This window comes from Alligator mississippiensis, chromosome 4, assembly GCF_030867095.1.
Source record: "Alligator mississippiensis isolate rAllMis1 chromosome 4, rAllMis1, whole genome shotgun sequence".
Lineage (NCBI taxonomy): Eukaryota > Metazoa > Chordata > Crocodylia > Alligatoridae > Alligator > Alligator mississippiensis.
In genome coordinates, this window is record NC_081827.1 from 176,059,040 (window position 1) to 176,083,330 (window position 24,291).

Genomic DNA, 24,291 nt, shown 5'->3' on the forward strand with positions numbered 1-24,291 from the left:
GCCCCCCATACCTCACCCGGGGGTGTGAGCAGTGGCAGTAACTGTGTCCCCGCACCCTCTGGATGAGACGCTGGCTCCCTCTTGCACCCTGCCCTGCCTCAGCTGGGCAGTGGCTGCCCCTAACCCAGTCCCACTCCCTCCTTCAACATGAGGGCTTCAATCTGCATCCCCCATGCCCCTTCACCCCAACAGACTTACCAGCCGGACTCTGCTCTCCACACTGCTGGGCTGCATGTTGGCAATTGGATCAGGATTGGTCTATATGGCTGGTCAATAATCCGCCATCAGTATCAGCCCAAAAAATCTTTATTGATGCACCCCTAGTAGATATGCTGGAAGGTAGGGCTAGAATTCTGAGAGACCTAGACAAATTGGAGGACTGCACCAAAAGAAATCTCATGAGGCTCATTTAGGACACGTGCAAAGTCCTGCATTTGGGATGGAATAATCCCATGCACAGGATGGGGACTGACAAGCTAAGCAAAAACTGTACAGGAAAGGATGTGGGGGTTACAGTGGACAATAAGCTGAATATGAGCCTACAGTGTGCCCTTATTGTGAAGAAAGTGAATAGCATACTGGGCTGGAGTGCTGCCAGTAGATTGAGAGAAATGCAACAAAATGCAACAAAATGCCCTCTACTCAACACTGGTGAGGCCGGCCACATCTGCAGTTTTGTCCCCCCACCCTTATAGAAAGGACATGGAAATTGGAGAGAGTCCAGAGGAGGGCAACAAAAATAGTTAGAGGGCTGGGGAGCATAACTTATAAGAAGAGGCTTAGGGAATTGTGCTTATTTAGTTTGGTGAAGAGAAGACTGAGAGGGGATTTAATAGAAGACTTCAACTACCAGCAGGGTGGTTAGAAAGAGGATGGAGCTAAACTGTTCTCAGTGGTGGCAGATGACAGAACAAGGAGCAATGGTCTCAAGTTGAAGCAAGGGAAGGTTAGGTTGTATATTAGGAAGAGCTTTCTCATGAGGAGGGTAGTAAAACACTGGAACAGGGTACCCAGAGAGGTTGTGCAGTCTCTACCCTAGGAGGTTTTTAAGACCCGGTAGACAGCCTTGGCTGGGATGATCTTTTTGGGAATGGTCCTGATTTGAGCAGGGGGTTGGACTAGATGACCTCCCAAGGTCACTTCCAACCCTAATTTTCTATGATTCTATACCTCATCTGTGAATGTGGTTCGCACATGCCAAACTTCAAAACACAGTCATGAAGCTACTGTGTGGTGCCCCACCTGGCCACTTTCAAGCACACTCAAGACAGCTCTCAAGAGTAACTGTAGGGAGACATCCCTGGAGTGGATTCATTGCTGCATTTCTGGGTTAGCATTTCTGGGCTTAATGCAAGCAAGAGTGGGTGGGTTGGATGTTAGACAGCATCCCTCCTTGGGAATGCCAGGCATGCAGTATACCAAGAAAACCAAAGATAAGGACTTTGATGTAAATGGGTATCAGGCCCCAGAGAATGGGAATAAGGAGATTGGGATTCTTGTTTTTAATGAAGATGACTCATAGCATCTCGTGTCATAACTCCACAGTTAAATCTGAATAAGGTGGCCATTTTCTACCAACTCTGTTGTATCACTGATAACCTTTGCGAAAGGGAAATAAAGAAATGGAAAATGTTGGTATTCCTCACCCTGCAATTCCAATTCTTTGTACCAAAAATGGTATCAAATTTTGCCAAATTATGCATCAGAATTCTACGTCACTGCAGGTCAGTTTTTCAGAAGGAAAAAAATCACTTAAAAAGTATCCAACATGTTCCAAGTATAACTTGCATAATTTACCTCTGTTCCAGGACAATGCATATAGATCAAGCTTGTCCAACATACGGCCCGCAGGCCGTCATGTGGCCTGCCAAGCCATTTTATCTGGTCCGCGGTGGTGGCAGTGCCACCGCCATGGAGCGCAGAGCTGCCGCGGCGGAGCATGGAGCCGCAGCAGTGGCGGTGGAGTGCAGAGCCGTGGCCACAGATGGGCCGCCGTGGAGCATGGAGCCGCAGCAGTGGCAGCGCTGCCAAGGAGCGTGGAGCTGCGGTGGTGGCAGCAGCGCTGGCGGAGCCGCGGTGGTGGCAGTGGGGCAGTGGCGAAGCGGGCAGGGCTGGCCCGCGGGCCCCAGCTGGCAGCGAGGGGAAGGGAGATGAGGGGACCAGGTGATTAGCCATGAAGGCAAAGAGTAGTGACACTTGTGTTCAGGAATATGCGATCTAGCTTGGGGAGCTCTGGGGCAGCCTCCCTTTTGAGTTGAAGGGGAAATTGCCCAAAGAACGTAAAGGTGACCAGGGCTCGGGGAGGGGCTCCAGGGATGTCACGGCCATCCCTGGGACAGTACCCTGTTACACTCCTATTGATTTCAATGGATTTGTCCTATTAAATATGAGTATTATTTGTTTATTTAGTATATCTAGTTTGTCTGTTGCCTTGGTATACATATTTTTGCAGCACTGGAGAGCTGTGCCAAACAGCCAACATATTTCTTGCCTTGGAGATTTACTCCAGGGGTACAATCTGAAATAGTACTAGTGAAACAGGACTGTATTGTGGTGCACAGATATTTTTCACCTGATGTGCCTCAATCACCTGTGTTTTCTGCAGCCAGAGCATGAAAGAGTTCTGTGTATTTCAGGCACAGTGAGAGAAGATAGAGAGTAAAATTAAAAACATAAGAAATGCCTGCGGAGCAGATCCATTTCATTGTCACTTCCTGCAACTTCATTGGTGTCAAATGTCATGTGATATCACTTCCTGATGTCAGTTCCTGTGAGGTCTTTGAATATGGCTCGCCGGCACACTGGGTGATAAAAAGTTCGTGATATGGCCCCATATTCAAAAAGGTTGGACACCCCTGATATAGATAGTCGCTGAGAGTTTTGTCACAGGGCAAATGTATATTGCAAGCCATCTGGTACTGTGATTGCCTTAGAGGCAAAACCTTGAAACTACAGCTCAGGGAAACAAGCCAGGATGCTAACAGTATGTCTACACTGCAGCTACTGCTACGACTGCAGCTCATGTAGACAGCTTTAAATTAGTTAGGTTAGGTTCTGCTAGCAGTATAGCCACAGAAGCAAGTTGCTCAACACAGGGCACCCATTCAAGCATTTACCTACACTGAGTTCCATGAGGCAAAAGATAAGCTGCTAGCAATGCAGCAGCTTGTCAGTTCAGAGCTCGTTCAGGTGCGCTTATATGAGTTTCAGTAACTGCATTGTAGACCTACTCTAAGTTATAGTACCCCCTCATCCCAGACTGTCTTCTGATCACTGCACTGCTCAGAATCAGCACCCATGTTCTGTGGTGAGATGCCCCTTTCCCTGATATACTGCTCCTGCATGCTCCCTACACAGAGATGTGCAGTGGAATTTTCAGAAGGCAGATGTATGGCTGTCTTCTGCAGTGTCTTTCCTTGGCCAAAAGCAGGACTTTCAGAACTTCTTTTATGCTGTACCAATTTTCTTGCCAACAAGTGTAAAGAGGAACAAGGAGGGGTAAGGTCTCTGCTTTTCTGTGCCTTCTGTGAAATGTCAAGCATGCTGTTGGAAACTATAATATAAGTAATAACCTTGCCAACTGAAATGGAGTCTGTAAGTCTGTTCCTGGTTTGGTTATTTCAAAATGCAAAATCTTTCAAAAGTGAACGTTAGAGTAAGCATTCAATGCTTAACAGCTGGAGCAAGCAGCAGTAGTCTTTCTATCAATAACTGAAATGGATAGGTCCACATGATGCCAGCCGTTTCAGTTACAAATTAAGCCATCAGGTCTGAAAAATCCATTCTCTGACCATTCTGTGATTCGCTGCATGTGTCACCTTTAACAATTCTGGAAACAGGAATCCTATCAAGTCTGTTGCTGCTTGCTATTTTTATGTAGTTATTGTAAATTATTTTCCCTTTAAGCAAAATTATTTGATTAAGGTATGCAGAACTGCAAAGTAGCCATTGAAAACCACTCTACACATTGCACACTATGTACACTTGGCTCCATACATAGGAATATAAGAAAAGAGAAACCAAGCTACTCTCTGTGAATGAGGAACATGATTTTATCATGTTGGACCAAAGAAAACTGACAGAAGCTGGCTCTAGACTCACTCACCTGAAGTAGCCAATGATGAAAATAGCTACTGCCAGTGAACTGAAGGAGATGGAATATCCAACAGTGTACATGACGTAGAGACGTTCGAAGAAATCCCTCTGAAAAAGAAAATGAAAGCACCTTCACTGGTTAATCAGCATAAGCTAAACAATCTCCCTGTCCAAATTCGTGGATGACACTAAAATATGGGATGAAGCTAACACCCTGGAGAGGTTGGGGAAGTGGGCAGAGAACAACAGGATGCAATTCAATAAGGACAAGTGCAAGGTGCTGCATCTAGGGAGGAAGTACTGCCATCATACCTATAGACTGGGGGGGACCTTCTCAGCACCACTGAGGCAGAAAGAGATCTTGGAGTCACAGTTGACTCCAGGATGAACATGAGTCATCAATGTGATGAAATAGTTGGCAGAGCCAATTGCACCTTGTCGTGCATCCGTAGGTGCTTCACAAACAGGTCCAGGGAGGTGATTCTCCCTCTCTATGCGGCACTGGTCAGGCTGCAGCTGGAGTACTGTGTCCAGTTCTGGACATCGTACTTCAAGTGGGATGCAGACAACCTGGAGAGGGTCCAAACTCATCTGATTGGAGGCCTGCAGGGAAGGCCCTATGAGGAAAGGCTAAGGGACCTTAACCTTTTCAGCCTCTCCAAGAGAAGGCTGAGAGGGGACCTTGTGGTGGCGTACAAATTCATAAGGGGGGAGCAGCACGAAGTAGGCAATGATCTGTTTACCAGGGCACCCCCTGGAATAACAAGAAACAATGTCCATAAGCTATTGGAGAGTAGGTTTAGACTGGACATTAGAAAAATCTTCTTCACAGTCAGGGTTGCCAGGTTCTGGAATGGGCTTCCAAGGGAGGTGGTGCTTGCCCCGTCCTTGGGGGTCTTCAAGAGGAGACTGGACAAGCACCTGGCTGGGATCACATGATCCCAGGTTTGGTGCCCCTTTTCTGGCCTGCCAGGGGCAGGGGGTCAGACAAGATGGCCTACTGAGGTCCCTTCCGACCCTGGAATCTATGAATCTCCAATAATCCAGTTTCACCTAAAAAGAACCACACATCATGTGTATGTGATAGGGCCAAATTCATTCCTGGTGTAAGATCACAGACCTCAGTAGATATAAGTAGATTTTTTAAAAGAATATATTTGGGTTTCTTTTTATTTGCGTTTGATTTTCTAATTAGTGGGGATCACTCTTTTAAGCTTTAGTCTGTATCCAAGAAAGCTAGAAACTTACTTTTGTTAAGAAAATGGAAACTGAATTCGCCAGGTAATGATAAAAAGCTTGTGGCAAGAGCTTGAAGAGAAGCACTGACTGTGATGAGACTCATAGTGAAACCATGAGTTGGCAGCATTGAACTTTGGTTCAGTGTCAGCTCCCCCACTCATTATGGCTGATGAGGGTAACTGGATACAAAAGAGACAGGAACATATTTTCCCATCCTTATGTAGGCTCAGCTCCACTACTGTGAGCACTGGAGAGAGTGGAGTTAAGGTTCTCACTTCTTTCAATTCTGCTATCTGTTTTCCTCCTAGGGTTGAGAAACATAAGCTATGTGGAGCTTTCCATCTGTGCAGCTAAGATAAGGGGAAGCTGTGAAGGAATGGGTAGACTTGATCTACTATATGGACATACTACAACCTGCCCCACAGCAGATAACAGGAGGCTAGTTTAGAAATATTAGTCCCTTTATGCAGTTGGACTCCTTTATCCTTTCCCCATTTTCTGTTAAATAGTCATGGTTTTAATATCCTGGAGCTGAAGGGATTACACTTTTATTGCTGCATTTATTTCTGAATCCGTTTGTCAATACCTTTGCTGTTAAGAGGATAGCTCTAAGCCAGTTTGCTGGAATTCTATAACACAGGAAAGATAGGTATAAGAGTGAAACAGAGTTAGCATCTTCCGACCCTGAATCTGCACTGGGATCTATGTGGGCACCCAGCTGCAAGATAAATATCAGTTTCAGTGGGAGTTGTGCACATAGGAGATTCTGAACTACTAAGAGCCAGGCTGCACAGTTAAATAACTCAGTGCCTTTAAAATATGACTCAAATTACTCACAGTCATAAAGCTATAGGCCTCACTGACATTATTTAGGGAAAAGTATACATAAAGATGTTTGAGGGGTTTTTTTTTAAATAATGCTGATCAATTGCATGCCACATCCTATTCAAGGAAAAACCAAGGAACAGGTTTCTTTCCATGTCAGATTGGCAAAGAGCAAAGGTGTTTTTTGCCAACAGAGCATATTATATTAATTTAACAAGTTAGCTGTCATTGCAGTGGCAAGGCACCTGGTGGTGCCCTTAGCTGTTACATTTGTAGCACTACAGACAATGAGCGCCCACTACCATCTGTAGTGCCCCCAAATGGTGGATTTACCACGAAAGTGTTCCTCTTACTTCTGTATAGCACTGTGTTTTGTAGCATCATATGTAGCATGGCACGGAGTCTCTCCAAAGGATACTGCTCTCTCTCCCCTTTTCCAAAGGGGTGGGAGTGAGAGAGAGGCTTGCTCCTTGGAGCCTGCCCAGTCAGGACAAGCTGTCACAGAGCCCTGTTAAGACCCTGCTACTGCCACCACCATTGTGGGAGAACTGGCAACAGCTGCCTCTGCCAACACTACCACTGTAAGCACCACTTGAGAGGGGCTGAGGCCCCTACAATGGTGGCAGCAGTTGTGGGTGCTGTCTTTGACAGCTGCTGCTCCCACTGGCAGCTGCCAGCTGATCACTGACAGCTTGCCCCTCTGCCGCCACAGGGAAAGGGCAGGCTCTCAGTGATCAGGGGCTGAGGAGGGGAAAAAAAGGAGCAGCCCTCTGCCACTCTCTATCCCCCTTCCCCACAGCTGGCAGGTGTACCTTTTGAGGTGCCTTTGTAGCGCTCCAGCCAGGGGAATATGCATGCCCCCATAGCACTTTATTTTTTTGCAGTTCTATAAAGTGTTACTTTTTATAGTACTGCAAAATGTACATGTGTCCAACACCCTTGTCTCCCTAAACTGTCTATCCCTATGGCATGCTGTAAGGTTTTTTGCTTGAGTGCTTTGTGGCTGCGTTTTTCAAGATGGACTTGAAAGGATGCTCCTGTGTACTCTTTTGGATAAGTACTTCTTATATTGTTGTCTGTAATTCTAAGGGACTTGAATCAGTGACTTGGGTGGTACCTTTCAGCTTTCTGTTTCTAAAGAACCCACATTTCCCTGATTCCCCACCCAGTCACTGGAATAAAGGGCCCACACTTCTGAGCCAGGAATCTCAAGCTAATTCAGCCTTGCAGAAAGTAAGTGCAGGCCTTGCAATTCTTTTGCCAAGGTTGAATTTAGACCATGCAACTAAATTCAGAATGGTGAGAAGCACTTTACCGAAGAAAGAGCTTCGGGTATCTTTTGTTCCTTTCCTTCTACGTTACTTAAATTAGCTTCTACTTCATTTAAAACTATTGGGTAAATGATGTCAATGACTGGACAACAGTATAAAACACATTTTTACTCCTTGATGGTTCTTTACAGACATGGAAATCTTAATGCCAAGACACAAATTTGAGGACCTATTCTTTCCACTTAAACTCTCCCTTGGGAAAACTTGCCATACCTTCCCTGAGTTGATTTCCGGCTGTAAGAAGTGAAGGCATTCAGAGTAATTGGCCCATGTTCTGTTTAAACTCTGCACAAAATCCCAGGTTCCATTAAGGCTACAGTACCTGAAGGCTGTTCCTGAAAGGAGGAAAGGAGCCTTGGTTAGTTTAATTAATCCTTTATTCTACTCAGCTATTCATTTGGTTCAGATACAGCCTATGATAACTACAAAAATGGTACCTTTGTGATTGAAGTCATAGATATAAGGAGGACAGGGAACGGCCAACATTTTTCCCAGTGACCCCCTTGGCCAACAAATTAAGCCATCCCATTCTGGAAAACAGTTCCCCTCTGCAGAAGAGAAAGAGAAAATAACTGTGAGAAACAAAGAACTTTACGACCCTTATTTCCTGTGTCACACTTTCTGAACACATGCGACCAAATAAAATAGTTGATATTTTTAGGCCATGTCTACACCACTTACCTTTTGATACTGGGTCTGTTGTTAACAAAATGAACCTCACCCTTGCTTCCAGTCAGGTGCACCAGAGACCAGCAATTAAGCAGAGCAGCTCAGAGCAGACCTGAGTACCTGTTCTAGCATGCTCCAAGAAAAAAAAACACCTGGTGAGACCTTGAGATACCCACTCAGGATCCTCTGAACTCTCTGTTCTATCTAAATGCCACTCTTAACTTTTGGATTATTTGCAGCTGAACAGTTAAATGGATCCCAGCCAGTTTTTCACTCTCATATAATTCTTCATTGCTCACTGGGACCCCAGCTAAATTTACACCATTCTCATAGGGTTGCCTAAAAAGACACATTAAGGATTACTGGGGTTTATGTTCAAGAGCAGTCCCATGTAGAGCACATTGCAGTAGGACTTGAGGTTATGAAGGCATAGATGATGGTGATCAGAACTGGAAGAAAGGGTGACAGCCTTCTCACCAGATGAAGTTGGTGAACAGCACTTCTAGCCACCATTGGCATCTGGAGATCCGGGGGCAGCAGAGGATCCACAAATCTCCCAGGGCTGTGAACTTGAGTGACAAGTGAAAGTTGAACCCCATTGATGATAGGTATTCCAATACCCGCAAAACAAGTGGTCTGCTCACCACCATCATCTCTGTGTTATTTGGATTCAATTTCAGTTGGTTCACATACATCCAATCCCCAACTGCAGCCTGGTACTGGGATAGGACATAGAATGTGGATCCAGGTCAGGGAAGTAAGGAAGAGAGAACTAAGTGTCATCAGTATACTGGGGGTATGTCATCCCAAATCTCTGTATGATTTCACCTAGTGGCCTCATATACACACTGAACAAGAAGGGCACATTGAACAAGCAGGAGCTACCCCTGGGAAGGCATTGCATTTGCTATCAAGCCTCACAGCGAAGAATGCTCATGATGTACAAATCCCTGAAATGTGTTCAGTTGAGAGTTGTTACCCACTTGTTTCTAAAAGAGACTAAATATGTGGTGTACATACAATGGGTCAGGTTGAGACCCATATCCATTAGATTCTAAAAGTGCTGAGATCCTTGAGCTTTTTCAAGGGATTAGAGACCTGGATGGCATCAGTATGTAGAAGCAGTGACAGTGACAATGACCCCCAGTAGTGGCAAGGAAGAATGGCAGCAGCAGTGGTGAAGCAGGACTCTCAATGGCAGCAGCACCAAAGCAGCACCCCAGTGGTGATAAGGAGCAGTGGCAGCACAGCACCAAGCGGTGGTGAGGCAACAGGAATTTGGGGACTAGCAGCTACACTGCCCCCCACTAGCTACTAAATACACCCTGTATCAGACTGGGAGAGAACTCTGACCATAGTGACTGTGACAAACTGTTAATAATTGGTTGTGGTGGGCTATTAACTATTCAGGTTTTTCCTGAGATTGTTGTTAGTCCCTTTATTTCCCCCTTTAATAAACCCTGTTATAGTATAATGATGCCTGATGGATAGGGCTGTGCGAAGCTTCGGTCGCTGATTCGATTTGGTGGAGATTCAGCCCAATTCGGCAGCCAAATCCCCGAATTGAATCAAGAGACCCTTTAATCTCTCCAAATTGAATCGGAACCCTCCAAATCAATTCAGAGAGATTCAGAGAGATTCAGAGAGGTTCAATGATTCAGACATAGACACAGCTTTAAATGTTTTTTCTACATACCTCAAGGTACCGGGTGGCTTGTGAATTCTGAGATGCTGGGGTAGATGCAGTGTCCCCCGGGAGTGTGATGGGCATCCCCAAAGCACTAAGCAGCAGACCCAGAAGTAGACCAGAAACACTTCCGGTCCACTTCTGGATCCGCCGATGAGCACGCAGGGGACCCTCCATGCTCCTGTGGCACACTCCATCTGCCCTACCATCTCAGTGTTCATGAGCTGAGCCTGGTTCCGTGAGGTATGTAGAAAAAATATATAAAGCTGTGTCTATGGTCAAATCGCTGATTCTCCGAATCGGCATTGAATCTTCAAATTTGGACAAATCGAATCAAGACAGTGATCCAAATCAACGAATCGAATCACTGTCTCCTAATTTAGGCCAAATCTGAATCCAAATAGAATACAGCCCGTTTTGCACACCCCTACTGATGGGAAGTTGTTCATATTGGAATTCCCAAGTAGCATTTATATTCCCAGGTTTCGGAGTGAGGGCTTGAGCTATGATGGAAAATTTGTGTAAAACCCCAAACTGAACTCAGCCCCTGTTACTGCCATCCAGTGCCTGGCAGTGTCGATCTCCTATGGTCGACTGTATCAAAGATGGTTAAAGATCTAGCAAGGTCAGCAGGGTATAATTTCCTCTGCTGAACTCTAAACAAAGATTGTCTTTGAAGGCAAAGAGCTCAAGGTGGAAGCCAGAGTGGCAAGGGTCGTGCATTCCGATGTGCCTGGAGCTGTCAGGCAACCACCAGTTCAGTGACCTTCCCCCAAAAGGAGAGGTGGGAGATAGAGAGAGAACTGGCTGAGGAGCAGTAGTTTGTTGAATAGCGGCTAGATAATCACAGTCTCAAGAACCTTTAGCACCTTGCCCTCTGCAAAAGGAGGTGCTGACAAACCTTGCCATCAGTGGCCTTGTAAAAGCCAGTAGTGGTCCCAATTTCTCTTGACTGGCTTTTCAAAATGAATTTTTTGGCAAAGAGGCAAGGGTTTATTACGGTGATATCTTTTATTGGACCAACTATGCAGCTGGGATAGTTAGACAAGTTTTTGAATGCAAGACATTCTTCCTCACGTTTCAGCCTAAAGGAGTGATATCCATTTGGGCTTAGCTTTTTTACCATTAAAACCTATTCTTCATTTCCATTCTCTACATGGACTCTTTTTTCTGTAATTCTTAATGAATTAATCTCTTAGTGAGTTAGCTCATTAAGTCAATGGATCCAATTATTTTCTCAGATCAGTTTTACATTGATTTAAATGGAGGTACTTTATATTCTTAAGACTGAAAAATGAATCAGGTCCAGTGTGGGAAAGCTACCAGATGTGACCTTGAAAGTCCAGATTATTTCTCCATCACCTAGCTAGCCTATTATTTACCCAGTTAGAAATAAAAGACATTCAGCAGGTCAGAACACAGACTCAATAAACTTCCTGCAAAGAAAATAGAAATTTTTCTATTAATGAAACAGCAATCAACTCAGTCACTTTTCATTCTATGTCTGAAGGCCATAGTCTCCATGTGAGCATACCCAATTAGATTTGGCTGCTTAAAGGTGTTGGCTTTTGAATAAGTAAAATTCAGTCATCTTTTGATCCAGTAATTTGTGTCTGGTTAAATGTTATTTCAATCATTATATGTTTAATCCATTTAGAATAACACTTGCTGAGACTTCAGTTATAAGGTTAGACTTGAAAGGATCATTTATTATTTCAGGTCAATTATAGCTTGTTACTACTACCAAAACCAACTCAATGAAATCCAAACATTAAGACTTCTTAATATTTTTTGGTAACTTCCTTGCTGTCTGGCTGCAGAACCAGGCTAATTTGTTATAGTAATGTAAATCTGAAGAAACACCAGTGACTTGAATGGAGCTTATTCTGAATTTACACTGCTTTATAGAAATCATCCATATTTAGGACAGCACCCAATTTTAAGTATGTACTTAAGAACATGCCAAAATTCTGTCTTGAATAGACATTTATGGAATTATGTGCTTAAGCACTGTCCAGAATCAAGGGATAGCTGAGATGAAATCCTAGCTCACAATATCTATACTTCTCTGTCATTTGGGAGAAAGGTTTGTGTGTTAACTCCCACAAGCTAAGCCTTTGGACCTTTCCTACATTTTAATTGGAGCTATCTCACTGAACACAGGCTTCAACAAGTGGGTTATTCATCCCAAACTGGATCATGCATAAGTAGCTTAGATTAATTTTTTGGCATAGGAGACAAATAGATTATTTCCTACGTAAGATTAACTGACAAATGATTTGCTCATCATTCTCTCTACATGAACACCATTAATTTTCTCTCCCAAATCTTTGCACAAGCCTGGAAAATATCAGTTATTTGGATCTTTTTTTAAGCTGTGACATTCAGATAAAAAAGTGGAGTAGGAGTAAAACCGTAGCTTTCTTCTTACTCGTTTTTCCTTATTTATTTTTAAACATTATTCCTATTATTAGAGATATTATGATGAATATTTGCCTCAGACAGTATTATTTATTGGAGACATTGTTATTATGGTTAGTATTATAAGTTATTCCTGACAGTAAAAATATATACATATGGTATGCATGTCTTCTTACTTAGATAAGAATAAATGAAGATAAACCAAAACCTGGTTTCACTGATTCTCTTTAATCCAAATCTCCTTCTCCTTCAAGTCTTGGTCTTTCATATCAATTTCTTTCCCCATAATTCTCAAGTGCATATCTACATTTATGAGTTTTTTCATATAAATGGTAGGTTGCAATTAATGAACATATTTAAAATTAGCCTGCACCAGTGGTGCCTAAAGCAACTGGCCGTCTAAAACAGGGGCGGGCAAACTGTGATAGCACAAGGCTGGGGTTGCCATGGAGACTGGCCCCAGCCATGCAGGCAGGGGCTGCTGGGAAATGGAGACCAGCTGCCAGCCAGATCCACAGTTTTGCCCACCCCTGCTCCAAAAGCTACACCTGGAGCATGGAGCCATGCCATCTGTGCAGGAATTTGGCAGCAGCATTAATTGCTATGATTCCCAGTACTGCAGCAGCCAGTACTCTGCCCATTGTCAAATGTCTGGTCCTGCAGGCCAAATGATGCAGCTCCACACTCTGGATCTGCCCTGTGGGGCTCTCCATGATGCCAAAAATTTGGTGGAGTGGCCACAGCTTGCCCTGCCACCAAATTTCCAGACCCTTGGGAAGCCCTGCAGGCCAGGTGACACAGAGCTGTATTTTGGTCCCCCCCCAGGCCTATACAATTCACTGTTGCATACCCTATACTATAGAAATTGGGCAAGGTGGTGGATTAAATCAACTAGCAAATCTTTTCCATTGTTTAAATTCTATAAATCAGTTTTTTATTTAGCATAGCTAACACTTATAATAGGAACTACCTCTGAGAAAAAAGGACTAGGAAAACTAGAATTCAAGTTCTGACCCTCCTCTATGGGACTCTGTAATGAATGAAGAACTTGTGAAATGGTGACAGCACAAGAGGTGGGCTAATTACCTAGTGGGCCACACCTGCCTAGAGCTTTGACTGGCAGGCATAACCCAGTTAATGACTCCAGCTGCCCCCTGTCAGGGTCTCCTGATTGATTCTTGGGAGAGCAGTCTACCTATTTAGTTCCAGCTGCGGCAACAGACTCCAGGCCAACAAACATCTCCGGCTAAAGGTCTATCCTGGCAAGCCTCTGTAATCTAGTTCTCCTGATCCTGTTCGCTCTGTTCCTGAACTCTGGCTTCTGGATTTTCTCTTGGATTCAGTAATTTGGCTTCTGACTCCTGACCTTTGCCTGGGTTTGTGATTTGGATCTTACCCCTATATTTTTGCTGGATCTAGTAACTTGCTATCTGTTTCCCTGGGTTTGGCCTGTTTTGGACTCTGCCCTGGGGTTTCCCCTTAGATCTGGTAACTTGGCATCTGATTTGGTCCTTGTTTTAGACTATCCCTTGCTTCTTCCCTCCCCCAGTGGCCTAACCATTAGGTTGGATAGCCTACAACCTGGTTCATTACATAAGGGAAAATTAAGAACAACTTATAAATTTACTTTACTTTAAAAATTCTTATTTGGTTTATCTTAATCAACACTTACGTAACTTCAACAACCACCTAACACTCTGGATAAAGGAAGTCTTTGTTAAAGATTCACTCATATCAACCTTTCAACTAAGGGTCTACCTACATTGCAGTCATTCCTGTGACAGCTTGTAAGACATACATGAATTAACTTAAACTAGTTAGCTTGGCAGCTGCTAGAAATCTAGCTAGAGTAGTATAGAGCTCATCCTGGATTACAAAACTCGCCCAAGAATATATATTCAGGTGGCTAATCTGAGCAATATGGTTAGTCTGAGCAATATACCTAAACTGAGCTAGCTAGCATCAAGCTGTCAATACCACAATATAGTCACAGCAGAGATTGCAATGTAGACGTAACTTAAGTTATTCCTCACCATAAGCCCGCCTGGGGTTTTCCACTGTTATGCAGCAAAACCAGGGAAGATCAAACTGGCCACTAACGATATTTCTAAGTTAAAAACAAAAGGGAAAATATCACTTGCATCTTCCAAACTTTAAAAGAAAAAGAAAGAATAAAAAAATAAAGATACAGATTTCTAAAAAATCCTTTGCAGCTCACCCTTTAAAAGCCTGACTCCAAAGCAGTGAGAAATAAGGCCACATCAAATTACGAAAGGAATGTAGACTCTCTTGCACATTGATGAATTCAAGTGATGGACCCCACTAGCTAAAGAAACCATAAAGGACTTGAAGCACTAGATCACTTTAAAGTATAAGTCAAGGTACAAACTTTTTTTTTGTTTAAAATAATAAATTGGAAGAGGAAAAAGAAGTAATGAAGGTCAAGTATAGGCATATTTCAGACACTCTCACTTGATTTGGTTCCAAAACAAAAGCTGAATAAGAAAAATGGGATCTCCACATTGATGCCTTTAGTTTTGTGACATAGTTGAAGGATTTGACGCCCTATTCCAGCTTGGGAAGAAAGAAAAATAAGCTAGTTCCTTAGATACTTTACCTCCTCCTTGTAGCCGGGTGGTGATATTCAGTTCACATTGAACTTTGGCTTCCAGGAGAAGATAAATTTGCTCTTCCATGGTAATGGTGCCATCAGAATCAACCTGATAAATAAAAGCCCAAATAGAAAATATTAGTGAGGAGGGGCATTGTTATAAGTGTTTCATAGTTTATTTTAACAGGAGTTTTCTTTGAGAGAATTAATGACTAAAAAATAAGCACTTGGAAGCAATCGAACTTAAACAGTAAAGAATTCAGTACAGCTATAAATTGAATTTATCCTAAGAACTGATGCTCAGCAAGTCACGTTAAACCACCCACTATGCTCTTTACCTGTCACATAACCAAATCTAATTTCACTTGTATCACTTCATACTTCAGAAGGTCTGGGCCTGTACTGGGCCTGGCCTCTCCGTCCCCCCTTCAATTGTGCCATTTTTGCTGCTTTTTTGGTTAGCAAAAAACAATGTTCCATTTGGCTCAAGCATAATGTGTAATCCCCAGCCAGAGTAGTCAGCACTTGAATTGAAAAGCTCTTAAGTGGGAATTGATAAACCAACTTCCCAAGGCTAAATTCTGAAGGTGACTGGAAGTGCAGAAACCAGCACAAGGTATTCAACTTGCTGCAGAACTAGTAGTGTTAGTAAGGATGTCCCATTGTTAATGATCAGCAGGGATTCTAGTTTTCTCTGATTAAAAATTGCAATTTCTCTGATTAAAAACCCAAAATCCATTATAAAAATTAAAGGCCCCCGCATTCCCACCCCAGTCTCAACAGCCCTCCTGATGCCCCTCACAATAGCCCCCCAGACTCCCAGGCACAGACACGCAGGCACAGACATGCAGGCACAGACACTGACACGCACCCCAGCAAGTAAGTTTGTGTGGGGGGAAGGGGCGAGGCGGGGCGGGGCAGGGGAAAGAGAAGGTGCTGGGGGATAGATCAAGAACAGGGGTAGTATGCCCCTGTGCCCACTCCCAGGAGCAGGGCCAGGGGGCAAGGTCAGGGGTGCCCCTCTGTGGGGGAGCTTTGCAGGCAAGTGATGTGGGGCACAGTGTGGTGGTGCCCACCATATGCTGGCTGCACACATGCCGCCTGGCCACCTGCCCGGGGGAGGGGGAAAGGGAGGCTTGCATGTGGCCGGAGCACAGCTCCATGGCCAACTCCGCAGCCACAGCGAAGAATGGGGGCGCAGAGGCGGGGGCTTGCACGCAGCGGCTGCTACTGCTTACCTGGAGGGCTGTGATGGCAGTGACGGAACCTCCTGCTGCTTCCCTGGAGCTGTGCCCGGAGCTGTGCGGCCGGCTGCTGGGCAGCAGTGTGGTGGTGGCTGGGCGGCACGCAGCCATCCCCACAAGCACCTCATGCTGCGCTGCTGCCGCTGGCCACACAGTTCTGAGCATAGCCCCGCAGCGGCAGCAGGAGGTTTTGTATGCAGCGACAGTCACTTCTGGCACGGGCAGCTGCTGCCGCTTACCTGTGGGGCCGCCCATGCCAGCAGTGACTGCCGCTGCATACAAAACCTCCTGCTGCTGGTGCGGAGCCATGCCTGGAGCTGTGCGGCAGTGTGGTGGTGGCCGGGCACCACGCAGTCATTCCCATCCCCACCACCACCCCGCACTGCGCCTCCGCTGCCGTGGAGCCATGCTTGGAGCTGTGCAGCCAGCAGCAGCAGCACAGTGCGGGCACCACCACACTGTGACTTATATTGCTTGCCTGCAAAGCCCCCTGCAGAGGGGCACCTCTACCCTCACCCCCTGGCCCTGCTCCCAGCTGCAATGTGCCACCTGGGGCCAGCAGCACTTCCCACTCCCTCACCCCCAACCATCTTCCCCAGCCCTGCCTCAAGCCCCACTTACCTCTATGCTCCGGGGGCAAAGGACGAGTCTGAGCCTGAGCCCGGCCTTGGCTGCCTCAGAGGCTCAGGTCTGCCCTCCCCCCTCTTCCTCCCCCTCCGGCCAGGGCTGTGGATTTCCCACCCTTTCTGCAAATGACTCTTGCAGGCTGGAGCTGTGCAGCCTGCAAGAGCTCTTTGCAAAAGCAGAGAATCCACGGATTTCTCTGCTAAAAAGGGACATCCATGTTTTCTCCGATAAAAATGGGGAATCCATGGTTTTCTCCATTTTTCCATGGGAAATGGAAAACCCGGATCCCTAATGATTAGCCCTTTTCCCTCCTCCCCATCAGACCTAGTACTTGCACCATGACTGAGTACTGTTATTTCTGCCATTCTTGAATTCCCTTTAACCTCAGGTGACAGTGGCCTTAATTCAAAAGGAATTAAGGAAACATCTTTAATTTGCCTAAGTATTAAATTATAAAGGAGGACAGTTCTTAGTTTCCCTAAAGACTGCTTTAGTTCACTGGGGGCTAGTCTTCTTTGGCAGGTATGACACAAATTAACCCTGCATCATCCCTTAGTGCCACTCCAATCCCTTTCCCTTAGCTGATATCCTGCTCTACTTTCTGCTCTCTAACTAAGCTGCTGCTCTGCTTCCTGTCCTGTGCTTCCTGCCTGCTCTGATACTTGCTTCCTGCCCTATCTGCCATTCTGCTGCCTGCTCTCTCCCCAATCTGATGCAGGCCTCACACACAGAGGCTGCTCATGCCACAGGTTGGCCACCCCTGCTCGTTTATAGTGAATAGCTGTAGTTGCAGGGTTATGGCCATCATGTCATGCACATCAGTTTCCTGCATATATCCAATCCACACCCTATATCCTGTTTGAGTACAGAGAACTTTAAACCAGCTTTACGTCAACCAGATAGTCCTTTTTGCATAAGGGATATTCCCAGAAGGCTCTTTCCACCCACTTTAAAGACTTTTCCAGGAAGATCCCCTTTGGAGTAGAGGGGAAAGAATATATTATTCACACCCTAACACAACTCTACTCTCCTGTTGCACCTATCTGAAGATCTCAGTGTACTTTAAATTTTTAGTGAATTAAACCTCTAACTTTCTCCAGTGGTAGGCACCTATTAAATTAATTTTATATGTGAGAATAATGAGATGTAAAGTGACATTGGACATGTCTATATGAGACGCTACTTCTCAGTAGTTACTGCACATTTATTTAGTACTTGTATAATCAAGTACTAAATAAATGCATAGTAGCCAGAGTTACTGCACAGTAGCACCGGTGAGTGCATTAGCGTATTAACACTGGTGCTGTGACATGCTATTGCACAGTATTATTTGGCTCCTGTGCAGTTAGCATCTCATGTAGCTGCACCTATTGGGTACTGTGTCAAAAAGTCTGTGGCGGAGCTGCGAAAAGCTGTGGCAGCCAGTTCTTCTGACTTCCACTTTTATGTGTAACCCCCATTAGCTCATCCCCTTCCCTCCCCTAAAAGGCCTGGTGTGTCTCCGTGCATATGCAAACATATTTACATGTACATTAGTTAAGACTGGAGAACCCAAACTCTAAGAAGCTGAGTTCATTAGACTGAAAAAGACAGGTTCAGTTCCCCATTAAACTGTTAGCTCAGCTCTAGAAGAAATATGCTGCCACTTTTAAAATACCCTTATCTAAAAAAAGTGATTATTCAGAGGTGGATATTTCATAAACCAAGCTTCTAAATGTTTCTTGGCCTCATTCATATGAAAAATTAAATGTTTCCCTCAAAGCTCAGAGGTAATTTAGCCAGGTACAGGATCAAAGTTTTTTGTGCCAATTTCCCAGTGGACACATCTTGGACTCAAGAAAGCTTTCTTACTATCTTGTGTCAAACAAGAAAGATTAAAAAAGTAAGAACCATGTAAAAAAAATCCAGCTTCATGTTCTTTCTCTCTACCTGAAGACATAATTAATTTTTTATCCAAAAGTAATAAATCAGATCAAATAAAACATGAATGACTCTCTAGTGTGTATTGGTGCCAGTTCTTAGGAGCACTCTGTATAACTGAGGCAGAGAAGTCAGAGGGCTTCATGTTACCTTACTTCCTGTTGCAGTTCTAAAGGCACCTACTGTGGTCTCCTCAAGGGCACCCTCATTAGGTCTAAGATCATAAGCCATCACTTTCCTACATGTAGGAATTTGCATGCCCATCTCTGTCTACACCTGGCTTTTGGAGTTCCAACTCCATTGAAATTAACTGTGCTTATCCCAGCAGGTCTGAATTAGCTCAGCAGCTGCAGTTCTGCTTTCTGTCAGACTAAGACACTGTTAATCAGTGACCAGCCAGGTTTCAAAAAGTACAGCTCATTTATTTTAGGATAAAAGCTGTACAGAGAAAATATATCATAATCTACACTCAGGCATTACTCCTCATCTGCAGGGGTCTTGCAGATCTAAGACTTGTGATTATCAGTTGTATGTTTCAGTGTGAGCATCCCTGCCTCTAGGATTAGGTGGCCAATTTATATAATCTCATGTCATTTTTGGAAGTCTTCTTCAGCTAATTGAAAGCGAGGACATGCACCATTTTTCCCTTGGGTGCATGGGTTTAGGGAGGCTTATCCACATGCGTTCATCCGCTGAAGTACATTAATTACTTCCCAGTTATTGTAGTTCCTGGAGGAAAAACTCCTGTAACTTCTCTATGTGCTAGAATATAATTCCCTTGATCTAGATTCTTACTTCAGCTCCTAAACCAAAATGCCTTGATCCACTCCTGCCACCAAAATGCTTTGTTATTTAATGTATCGTGATAGATACAGGTGCACCGATATATTGGTTGCATATCAGATCAGCACTGATAAAAGGAAAATTAACCTTATTGGCAATCTGCTTTTTTTGGCTAGTGTAGCTGATAATGTCACCGATAAATGCTACATGCATGCACGCAACTGCCAGGCACACAGAGATGTGGGTTTTCCTGAAAATTCTGAATTGGAAAATTTTCCAATGCCCTAAAAAGAGTGTGGTCAGATTTAGCATGTTTCTTTGACTTTATATAATGTTAATTTAGAAAACAAAACTAAAAAAGTACCCCCATGTTAATTTTATGTTCAAATAGCAACATGTAGTTGAACTGAAATAATTGATTAGGAAAAAAATTAAATGCAGCACATTTAATGTGATTTAAATGTTATATTCAAACAAATTCAAAGCTTTATGTGGAAAGAAATTATTTTTATTGGATATTTGTAAAAATGTAAAGACAAAACACAATAGTATGTTGTCCCGGGGATAGTGAGAAGTGGGACCGGGAAGCCCCGACTGCGGGGCTCCGCACGGGAAGAAACACTAAAATAAATAAAGAAATGCAAAATAACCACTTACCTGCAGGAGGAGCGATGCCAGAAGACAAAAGAGAAAAGCCTGCGCAGTTTACAAGCCGCGCCTTTATGCTATTAAGGCCGGCGGGTGATGTCATAAGGACACACCAGCCAGCAGGGATAAAAGCGGTCGCTGGCAGTAGGGAGGGGAGAGCCAGTGAGGAGGCGGAGGCTCTTCATGCCGGCAACGGGCGGAACCGGCACGTACAGGGAGGGCCTGGACATCCCCTCACTGTGGGCACTGAGATTGAGCCCTGGGAAGGGTGGAACACTGGGGGTGACTTCCCCCTTGTGTCATTAAAGAAGTTCATTGGGGAAGACTCCAAGTGGCGGCATGGCCAATTCGGCAAACACAAAGAGGTGAAAACCAACCTTGGAGAAGTGGAGGTCTTCCCACTCGAATGCCCCAGGTACCAGGTCAGGGAGCTGGGCTAGGGGCGGAAGGAAGAGAGGGACCCCGCAGGATGAGAGTCAGGGGAGAGCTGCCAAGTTCGGGCAGGATGGCTGGGAAAGCCGACCAGTAGGATACTGGACAAGAAGACCCCTTTTGGGTCATTTTTTTCTTTATTTCCTTTTCTTCATTTTATTTCTTTACCCCAGCTCGACAGGGGCACCCTTAAGCCCCAAGAAGAAAGCCAACTGGCTCAAAGGGGATCTCAGGCCCAGAGTTTGGGCTGGCTAAGTATCCTTCCCCATGGAGAAAAGGGGATACAGGGCACAAGGAACAGCCACACTGGAGCGGCTGCCATGTCAAAATCTGGTGCCCCACCAGAGATTGGTGTAAGGCTGGGGTATAGGGGAGGTGGAGCCCCATGAACATCCTGCAAGTGGAGTGGTCATCCCTGAGGGGAGTTTCGAGGTTGAACCCCACACTGACATAACATTCAAAGACATGGCAAGTGAGTTTGGGGAAGGCCACTGGCACAACCGAAGCCCACCTCGGGGAACCCATGAAGCTAGAGAGCGTACACCTTCTGCTGTCCGGGCCAAGGCGGCCCGTAAGTGGGCATTCGAAGCCAGGTGGGTGCATATGTACTTCCCTTATGTTGCTTGTTTAAATTTAAGAAAAAAAATGAAGGCACTGAAAACTGTTGACACATGAATTTTAGCACACCCAAAAAGCTGTGCATGATATACCATGGTTGTCCACTCATCTACTTCAACAGAGTTCAACTCTCTTCCTCTGAGATCATTGTGGCACCCGCAGTTTCACTGTCACGATCTGTAGAATCACTTGCACTACTTATTAGTTCCATTTCAAAATCAGATTGAGGCAAATCTGATTCAGAACTACTTGAACCACATTCTCTTTCACTAACAGCAGAGATGTGGGGTGGAAAATTTTCGGCAGAAAAAGAAAGCACTGGAAAATTATCCAGAAAACTTTTCACCCCACATTTCTGCATGCATGTGGCCAGGAATGCAACTTGGCATCTTGGAGACCAGCATCTGGCCAGTAAGTCGGGGGGGAGGGGCAGGGGGAGGGCAGATTGAGGCTCCCATGGTGAGGGAGGGAGTGGAGCAGGGACATGGGCAGAGGTAGGTTCTGCCCAGTCAGGGCGGTAATGAGACCCCACTGGGAATGGGATGGAGCTATGGGCGCCTCGTCCAGTGGGTGCAGGGGTAGGGAAGGAATGTGGCTCCCCGCTGCTGCTCACACCCCTGGGGGAAGCAGGGGCAGCATGTGTCCCCTGGATTTGTGTGCAGGGGCTGTGCCAGCCTCTTCCTGGCAGGGCGACTGAGCCAGGGCTGCAGGTGGGGGCAGGGTGGGTGGCAGCAGCACTGGGGGGGGCTACAGTCACCCCAAAATTCCCTGTAGCCACCCTCACAGTGCCACCACCACGTGCCTCAAGCGGGGCCCTGGCCTAGGCCCCGTGCCAGGAAGAAGCTGGTGCAGCCACTGGCTCCAAGCCTGCAGTGGGCAGCCCACCTTCACCTCGTGCACAAATCTGGGGGGCACATGCCCCCCCATGCCTGTCCTGGGGGTGCACACAGCAGCGGGGAGCCATGCCCCCTTCTCACCCCCCTGCGTCCCTCGGATGAGCCGCCTGCAGGGTCACGTTCACCATTCTGGCTAGGCATTGCCTTCCCCTGCCACACTCCCTCCCCCACCATGAGAGCCTTGATCTGCCCCTTCTGCCCCACAGACTTACCAGCAGGAGGCTGCTCTCCAAGCTGCCAGGCTGCATTGCTATAAATCGGCTATCAGATTGGTATTGGCTGGTATGATTGGTTATTAATCGGCCATTGGTATCGGCCAAGAAAATCTTTACTGGTGCACCCCTTGTGACTTTGCCTTCCACATAGTGCCAGAGGTTTGCCTGCCTGCCTGCCAGCCTGCTTGAGTGAGCCATAGGAGGAACTAGAAACAGGAGATAATGGTGAATTAAAAGGAACATCAAAGAAGAGCCTAATGACAGTTTTTAAGCATTCTTTAACAAAGTACATAGGCCAAGGTGTCCATGGTATATCTAGATCTCTAAGCAGGGTTTTTTTGGTGATATCTTTTATTGGAGCAACTATATTGCTGAGACAAATTTTAGACAAGCATTTGGGTGCAAAGGGCCATTCTTCAGGTTTGGGAAAGAAACAGGAATGGCCTTGATTAAAAACCAGATAAAACCATGGCTTATGTTTAATTCTGCATATAAATGAAAAGAGTCATTTAGAGGAATGGAGAAGGGATGCAAAAGAGCAAATAAAAGTTAGCCAAATTAGCTTCAAAACAAGAGAAGTACACTTATATAGGTAACCAAACTACATAAGAGGAAGATATTCAAAAGGGGAAAAGGGCTATTCTTATCTATGGAGTACGAAGAATTTAGAAGAGATTTTATTAAGTTATGAGCCATGGATCCATTGTCCATTGATGTTTAGTCCATGGTGTTTAGTGTCCAGGAAAGCTACGATTTTTTTCCCAAGGCCTAACTCAAAGGTGTTCTGTAGATTTTCCATGAAAAATGGTGAGGTCAGAACAGAATGGTTCAACATGTCAGTTCTACAATAGGGCCTTGTTACACGTTACACTGTGAGTGGCACAAGTATTAATAGGTGTTAGTGCTAGCTCAAGTCTGGAAAAGGCATGCATTGAGGCCAGCAGGGGCCTGGAGGACTGAAAGGTAAGAATCACTCCCACCCCTTCATTCCATGCTTCTTCCCTGCTCTCCAAGGCTCCCCTGGTTCCCCCAACACTGTGCCGCCCTGGGGTTCTCCCCACTCCTGCTTGCTTGTGGCTGCCTGCGTTATCTGTCCTAGTGAGCAAACAGGGAAGGGTTAACCAGCCTGCCCCCCCCACCCCCTCCATGCTCCTGCCCCTGCAGGGCTGCTGCTCTTCTCCCAGCTCAGCCTGGCCCAGACAGCAGCAGTGGTGGTAGCAGCAGCAGCAGTGCACATTAACCCCTTCCTACCTGCCCCCACCAGGACAGATAGTGCAACCAGCTACAAGTAAGCAGGGGAGAGGGAGGGTGGGGAGGGTAATTATATAGATTTCATAGACATTAGGGCTGGAAGGGACCTCGGAAGATCATCGAGTCCAGCCCCCTACCCAAAGGGCAGGAAGTCAGCTGGGGTCATAGGATCCCAGCAAGATGAGCATCCAGTTTCATCCTGAAGGTGTTCAATGAAGGCGCTTGAACCACCTCCGGTGGCAGGCTGTTCCAGACCTCAGGGGCTCGGACAGTAAAGAAATTCTTCCTTATGTCCAGCCTGAAATGATCTTGTAGTAGTTTGTGACCATTCGACCTCGTCATCCCTTGAGGCGCTCTGGTGAACAAACGTTCCCCCAGATACTGCTGGTCACCCCTGATAAACTTGTAGGTGGCCATCAGATCACCCCTGAGCCTGCGCTTTTCCAGGCTAAACAGCCCCAGGGCTCTCAGCCTGTCATCGTAGGGCCTGCTTCCCTGACCTCTGATTATGCACGTGGCTCTTCTCTGGACTCTCTCAAGCTTCTCCACATCCTTTTTGAATTGTGGAGCCCAAAACTGGACGCAGTACTCCAGCTGCGGCCTCACTAAGGCCGAGTACAGGGGGAGAATGACGTCCCAGGATTTGCTTGAGAAGCATCTATGGATGCAAGCCAGCGTTTTGGTCGCTTTACTAGCCGCCACATCACATTGCAGGCTCATGTTCATCTTGTGGTCAATGATGACCCCCAAGTCTCTTTCTTCCATAGTGCTAGCCAACA

The 24,291-nt window shown here is 45.6% G+C and overlaps 1 protein-coding gene across 2 annotated transcripts in view; it reads right to left on the bottom strand.

Annotated features, from left to right (window-relative positions):
* PTH2R (parathyroid hormone 2 receptor) overlaps positions 1-24,291 on the bottom strand; it is a 93,013-nt gene that overhangs the window by 44,088 nt on the left and 24,634 nt on the right. The window contains exons 1-5 of one of the 2 annotated variants that reach the window (XM_059727109.1): positions 14,885-14,947; positions 14,301-14,374; positions 7,928-8,038; positions 7,704-7,825; positions 4,106-4,203 (exon numbers count right to left, since the gene is read on the bottom strand). In XM_059727109.1, the coding sequence (XP_059583092.1) occupies positions 4,106-4,203; positions 7,704-7,825; positions 7,928-7,976 (269 nt within the window). In that variant the 5' untranslated portion in view covers positions 7,977-8,038; positions 14,301-14,374; positions 14,885-14,947. Of the gene's footprint in view, positions 1-4,105; positions 4,204-7,703; positions 7,826-7,927; positions 8,039-14,300; positions 14,375-14,884; positions 14,988-24,291 lie in introns of those variants that run through there. The other variant, XM_019491965.2, reaches the window with a different exon arrangement.